This window comes from Protobothrops mucrosquamatus, unplaced genomic scaffold (assembly GCF_001527695.2).
Source record: "Protobothrops mucrosquamatus isolate PMUCROS unplaced genomic scaffold, P.Mucros_1.0 scaffold1520, whole genome shotgun sequence".
NCBI classification, from domain to species: Eukaryota; Metazoa; Chordata; class Lepidosauria; order Squamata; family Viperidae; genus Protobothrops; species Protobothrops mucrosquamatus.
The window spans coordinates 90,406-97,817 of NW_015387692.1; the positions used below are offsets into that span (position 1 = coordinate 90,406).

General features: G+C 39.1%; 1 protein-coding gene across 1 annotated transcript in view; it reads right to left on the bottom strand.

Moving 5' to 3' along the window:
• LOC107293160 (SLAIN motif-containing protein-like) overlaps positions 1-7,412 on the bottom strand; it is a 20,926-nt gene that overhangs the window by 10,250 nt on the left and 3,264 nt on the right. Inside the window, exons 4-6 of the mRNA XM_015822302.2 lie at positions 5,510-6,236; positions 3,884-4,017; positions 1,866-2,015 (exon numbers count right to left, since the gene is read on the bottom strand). Of these exons, the coding sequence (XP_015677788.2) occupies positions 1,866-2,015; positions 3,884-4,017; positions 5,510-6,236 (1,011 nt within the window). The remainder of the gene's footprint in view (positions 1-1,865; positions 2,016-3,883; positions 4,018-5,509; positions 6,237-7,412) is intronic.

Sequence of the window (7,412 nt, forward strand, 5' to 3'; positions counted from 1 at the left end):
TTTGTGATGTTTTTTTCTATGATGAAAAATAATAAAAATTTTATATTGAAAAAAAAAAAAAAGACTTGTGGACTTCAGCTCCCAGAATCCCCCAGCCAGGTTTGCTGTACAGTATCTGAAAATGCACTGATTTAGTTGGCAGCAAAATATAAGATCTGAAAGCAAAGTCGCTAAGGATTTTTTTTCCCCTGTTCCCTAATTGATTCATTTCATTGGTGGCTCCATCAAGTGGAAGGAGACTTTCCAGTTCAGCAAAAAAATAATTTTCACATGACTGAGATCAAAATCATGATAAAGGTCTGCAAAGGAAAGAGATGTCAAATTTCAGGCTTGCAAAGCAAAAGCATCCAATTAAAAGCTGCCTGGTATGTAGGCAGTCGCTACATGTAGTGTTCTCATTAGCTGCAGTTTGAGAATACTATATAATTCACTAATGTACTAAATATGAAAAATGATATTTTTAAGTTCACTCGTTGCTCTGAAAGGATTGTTACATAATTCTCAAATAATCGGTCTAAATAAAAAGAACATTTAGAATGTAATTTCTGAATTGCTATTTGCTCTGTCTTTAGGGAAGTTAAAACACCGAATTGGCTGCAAAGATAAACTGGGTACAGTTTCTGTGACTGAAAGGTAAGAGGAAAGGATTATTAGGTATTCCAGCAATAAAAGACAAAAATAATCCAGACGTTAGTGTTATAGCCTCCACTTGAAAAAGGCATTTCAGTATTGTCTTTCATTAGAATTTAAGATGTCAGTAATTTAATCTTAATAGGTTTTCTCTTCTCCGCCCCAAATGTCAAAGAAATATTTAGGAAATGGTATTTCATTTGTCCTTATTTTAAAAAAATTAAGCATGCAATAAGTGATTGGCTTTTAAACGCTGGTTCTAAATGCAAATCAACTTTCTGCACAGCAACGTGAACTAGCTGAGCTTTCCAAGCGGTTTCAGATTCTGTCTCCACAGCATGCTGGTCATTCCACCTTTTGGGAAACTTCAGACAAAGCAGACAAAAAAAAATGTGTAGGTCTATTTATTGTAGACTTAGGACTATAAGCTAATTCTCACCAACCATGGGAGAAGATATATAAATGCAAGTTAAAACATTTTCACACACATAAAGCGACGTAAGAATGCCATGCTAAAGAGGACTCTCCATTTTCCTAAGGCAGTGGTGGCGAACCTATGGCACGGGTGCCAGAGGCGGCACTCGGAGCCCTCTCTGTGGGCACACGTGCCGTTGCCCCAGCCTCGCCTCCCCCCGCGACCCCCTCCTCTCCAGCAGCCCCCCTGAAGGAGAGTCGCCCCTGAGCGTGGCCCACCTGGACCAGCGCAGCCAAGGATATGGCAGCCAGGCAGCGTGGACAAGACTCTGCCCTCACATCCCATCATGCACAGTTGATGCTGCAGGGCGCGGAAAGAGGGCGTGACCGCCATGGCGCTGCTGGGCTGCCTGTGTGATCTGCGGCGGGCCCTGGAGGCAGTGAGTGGCCCTGCGGGCAGGGGGGGCGGGAGATGGGGGAGCGGAGCAGGGGCGGGGCAGGGAGTGGAGCAGGGGCGGGGCCAGTTTTTGGGCACTCGGTCTCTAAAAGGTTCGCCATCACTGTCCTAAGGGATAATCAAATGCCCTGGGCCCGAAGGATATGGGCCAGACAATGGTCTTTTATCACAAAAATAACAGACCTTTTTTTAAAAAAAAAAACCAAATTAGCACAAAGAAGCAAGACGATTTAAATAAGAAGCTTATTAGGGGAAGAAGCCCTTAGAATCATCACATTAAACTGTCCAAAGCAACCTTGTCCTCCCCTCTGCATGCATTTCCCATGTCCATTCCTCTGAAAGTATCCCAGATGCCATGCCATACCTGAGCTACCGCAAGTTAGTAGTGGTTTGTTAGTTGATTTGTAGTGCCCAGGAGAGTTTAGTGCATTGCTACAGGACCCTGAGTCTGTATTCAAGTTATGCACACTTGGAGACGCCAATGGACTGCAATACAGGGATTTCCACCTACTGGCTAAAGGAAGATACAAAAAAGCCATGAATTGTTACATTAAACACAGATACTCAGGTGAGGAGAGAAAGAGAGAGAGAAGTCAAACCACATCTGCATGCATTACATGCCAGACACACTCACCCCAGTCATGATACAAACCAATAAATTCAATTTCCAATTATGGCTGACAGATTAATCTCTGGAATTAAAGCAAATGAAGACAATCCTTAGTTCTCCATGGGCTAATTCTCTTCCTGTCTTAACATCTGGGACTTGCAGGTGTCAGACTAATAGATATATGCTGTTGTGTGAATTTACAGTGTTCACCTTGGACATACTTGAGTCGGTTTGTAGTGCTAAAGTGAACTCTGAAAGATGAGCCGTGGTTCTTCTCCAGAGTTTCCAAAAATAACAGACAGGCTAGATGAGAAGATATCCAATATTATGGCATTTCTCTCTCAGTGAAGAAATGCATAGTTTGCCATCTCTCATCCTAGAATGTGGATGTACATAAGATGTAAGTTTCCCAGTTGGACAATCTTAGAGATACTAATACTATGTGTCAAAAAATTTCAACATGAATCAGGTTTCTGGAGTTATCAAGGACAGATACAGGTAGTGTGATCTAATGAAAATAGTATCTAGTGGGAAAACTATTCTGGGCCCATTTCTCAAAATGCTTCTTTAAAGCAATTTAATTTCGTTTAGGTTTTTTTAGAAGTTTGGCTAGGTATGATGGAGCTGTGAAACTGTAGCATCAAGAACAACAAAAAACTTGGCACAGAACTATTAAAACCAAATAAAGATTTCCCATCATTATCTAGGGCTGAAAATTCAAAAAGGAGTGGCATTATTTAGGAAAAAAAATCATTTTATTCTGAGCTACATTGTCCTCATATTCTAGGAGGAGTTGACAAGTTTAATTTGTTGACAAACCTGCTAATGTGTTTACGTTGTTACAATGTTCAACTTCACACACTTTGGAAAAAAAAATAAGAGTATTTAGCTAGCAGAATGTTTCTGTTTCCCTGAGAATCTAATGTGATTCCAAATGACAAAATCAAGTTTTCAAGCAAAATCTCTCCAAAACTATTCTTCGGTTTACTATATTATTAACATTTTTCACCGTAGCAAGAAACTCAGAGGGCAGCAACTTACAATACTGGATGTGTTAGGTGTCTGCATTAAAATAAACTTTTATATTTTGAAATGCCATGTGCCAACTAGTGAATGTTTATATGTCTGTATGTCACCAAAACATAATAAGTTACATTTTGGAAAAAAAGGACTATTTGAAACGAAACAGTACAACATTAAAAACATTCGAAAGAAAAGTATTTCCTTTAAGGTTTGCAAAATATATATCTTAAAAGATTATCCCAAGATGTCTTAATATCCTCTGAGGGCAGAGGACAGTCTCCAGCTAGGTCTTCTAGTCCAAAGGATCACATAAGTTTTCTAACTTAGGGCAAATTTAGAAGCAGGCATAAAAGCTGGTTCTGTGATTTGGGGCTAGTCACAACAGAATCCATCTCACAGAGATGTTGTCAGGGGGGGAAACAGGAGGTAGGAACATAATATAGGCTATCTTGAGTTGTACAAAATAAAGGCAGGATATAAATCTAATAATCATAACCGTGATTAGCTCAGGGATGTCCCACATAAGCACTAGGCTTAATGTAACTGGGTTTGAACTGCATCAAGCAAATGCAAAACCAAATTTCAAGGTCCCAATTTCAAGGTGTTATTACTGATCTTATGATCCAATTCATTTTTCTCAAGTCTTCTCCATTATGCCAAGCTCTTTAAAAGTGCAACACTAACAAATCAATCTACTAGCTCCCTCAGTGGTCAATTAAGGGCTCTCTCAAGACCATTCATAGGCCTACCTTGGTCAAGTCTGCTGATGAGGGTACGGCAAGCTGCCTCAGTCTCAGGACTAGGGTGATCCAATACCTGTCTACACCATTTCAGGGGAGATTCCTTCTTATCTGTTGGTGGGTTTCTTGGAGAGATATACAGCCTGAAGTGGAAAGGTAAAAAGTTTAACCTGACAGCTTGATTGAAGCAACTATTTCAGTATCTCTATGCTTCCATTAGTATTTTATCAACAAAAGTCTAACGTCACAGCAAAGAAAGCAATGTAATAAGTATTTTTCCCTTTCTTAACTATTTGGGGGGGGGGTCAGACAAAATTACTTCCATTTTTAAGATGGATCCAAATTTCATTATTCATCCAAATAATGAAATCATCCATCATACTCTACTTTCTCATAAGTCTGTTTCATTTTCTCACATACAGGTAGTCCTCGACTTACGACCACAATTGAGCCCAACATTTATGTTGTTAAATGAGACATTTGTTAATTGAGTTTTGCTCCATTTTATGACCTTGCTTGCCACAGTTGTTAAGTGAATCATTGTGGTTAAGTTAGTAACACAGTATTGACTTTCCTTGTCAGAAGGTTACAAAAGGTAATGACATGATCCCAGGACACTGTGACCGTCATAAGTACAAGTCAGTTGCCAAGCATGTGAATTTTGATCACGTGATCATGGGGATGCTGCAACAGTCACAAATATGAAAACCGGTCATTAGTCGCTTTTTTCAGTGCCATTGTAACTTTGAATGGTCACTAAATGAACTGTTGTAAGTCATTGAGTACCTGTACATAATTGTTTTGCTAAGGAAATAACGAATTACACAACGTAACATTTGTGTAAAGCAAACAATGGTTGGGTAGTAACAATGTAACATCTCTTCAATTCTTTTCAGGATCCAGAGTACACTACTTAGGTAAATATAATGCTTGCAATTTTCACAAAAATAGTCCAAGCAATTTATCCTCCAAATTATCTCATATCAGTTAATTATAACTGTGAATCCCTATAGCAGAGCTTATTTTTAAAAAAATCATTTTTAAAAAAACCTTCAGCTCCATCTCCTTTTTTTCAAGTATAGCCCCCTTCCTACTTACAGCAAGCATCTTCCACTGGCAGAAAAAAAATTCCAATAATCCAGTCCTCTCTTTCATCTAATCCAATTATTTCTTGAATAATAAGCTTAAGGAATGGTTAAAGAATTGTTGCTTAAGGTGACCTTACAGCTTACATTTTGCTATGTGTACAGATAAACTATTATGCAAATATCTGTAATATTAATAGAAATACCTTAAGGAACTATATTTGGCAATAGTCTCCACTCCATTTGGCAATCTCTTATGAGAAAACTGGCGCTCTAAATAGAAATGTAGGCTTCCTGGTCTCCCATACTTTTTTTCCTTTCTGTTTCTCTTAAACATTTTAGACCAGAGTTGTTGTTTTTTTACAAATCAATCCCCTTTCTTTCACACTGTCCATTTTCCTGTCACACTGCTGTGTTCACTGATGTTTTTGAGGGGCGGTGGAGTGAAGAGAAACAGAATAATAATCTGCTCTAGAAAATATGATTACAGCCTTATTCCCTCTCAGCATGAATCCTTTAGAGCTACAGTATATAATCTCATAGTACATACCAGCTGTCCTCTTCATCGCTGCCGTTCTCTAACTCCAGCAATTCTACTTCATCCAGAGTTGTTTCGTTCAAGAGATCTTCCGCGTTTGTGTTTGTTTCCTTCATTTGCAACGCTGGCTCAACACCTCTGGTGAAATCTTCTAGCAACACTGTGTGGTTGCAATCCCAACGAGAGACATCGTTTGTGTTGGCCTCGCTGTTCTGCATCTGGGTACCGCTCACAAACTTTGCCCCGGAAGGCTCTTTGTCAGATCTTTTTTCACAACTGTGCTGTCCTGGGGTCTCCACGTCCTTTTTTAAGAACTCGCCGCTTTCCTCTGCTTCTGATCTCATTTTACTCAGGGCCGAGTGCAGGTCTGCCACTATTTGCAACTCCTGCTTGTCCATTAGTGCGTTGATGCTATTATTCATTTCCATGCCGTTGAGCCTGGAATTGCAATTATCCACTCCAGCATCAGCTTGGCTCAGCAATTTTGCCTCTGGCACACTTCGCAGGCTTCTAGTTCTCAGCTGCTGATTCTGGAGCTCAAGCCTCCTCACAAGCTCTTGCAATTTCCTCACTTCTTCCAGCTCAGGGCCCACCTGATCAGCCATGGATTCTGCATCAGGACCCATCACTGAATTCTCTGCTGAGCTTCGGCCCAATTCAGTTCCAAGACTGTGGTCTGGCTGAATTACAGTGGTGCTCCCAGGAACGACCATCTTCACGGAACCCCTGAGGAATTTTGCTAAAAAAAAAAGATACCACAGAAGATGGATATGAAAGAAACAGTGAACACACGCAACTATTGGCTTTCCTATTAATTAAATGTATTGTGTGATGAGTCAGCAAGAATGCCTTAGTGAATCTGAAAGCAATTTATCGGCAGGAACAGTATGTTGTATTTATCCTGGGTATCTTGACATGGCCATGCTTCTTCAGTGCAAGCAGTAACTGCAATGACTGCTATAAGATACATGACTAATCTGCACCTACAGTGTAAATTGACATTTATAAGGAGAACTTGTAAAGTAAATAATGCCCAAATCCAACTGGAGCTGCCCACGTAGAAGCACTTTCAACAGAAGCTTTTGTTTGCCAAGGTCATTTATACCCAACACTGCCTTCTGAAATATTACTGATCTTAAAAAAAAAAAATCAAAAGCAAGTCTGTGCGAAAAGAAAGATTCAGAAATTAAAGAGCTGAAAGACAAGCATATTACCGCAGTTCCATATGGTGGCAGCTAGCAACACTGCCGTTTTGAAAGATTAAATATTGAAGGAAGAAAAACTGAGCATTTCACTCATTAAGCACAGACTGTAAAAATGTGGCTCACCCCCATTTACTCAATCATGAATTTCTTCAAGTTTTGATAAGAAATGAAATGAAATCCAGGACTGACAGCAGTTTACTGCTTAAGTCCAGAAGCCAAATATTTTGCATAGTGTGGGGAATAAGGCAGCCTATACATTATTATAATCAAATAAATATGACATACATATATCATACTTTGGGAAAGTATCTTTAACACTGAATATTTTAGACTTTACTACAGCTCAACACTCATTTAGAGAATAGTGACACTGGAAAGAGCATATATAGTCTTTTTTTCCTGGATTGATTGTAAAGCAAATACATAGAATGATATAAACAAGGGCACTACCAATATTTTATTACCCCACTTTATACGCTATGCACCAAAAATGAAGAAAAACAAAAGTAACAACGCAGGTATTTCTATCATTTCTGTACTAAATAGGACTTAATACAAATAATATTGTTGGTTATTTAAAACTGTTTCTATGTTCAAATTTTTGTCTTGCAAAACAAAACCAATTTTTAATTTCCTAAGCATCTCCTGCATTAAAACTCAAAATATAATTTCAATGCATGTTCCATCTACAAGGAAAAATAGGGGGGGGG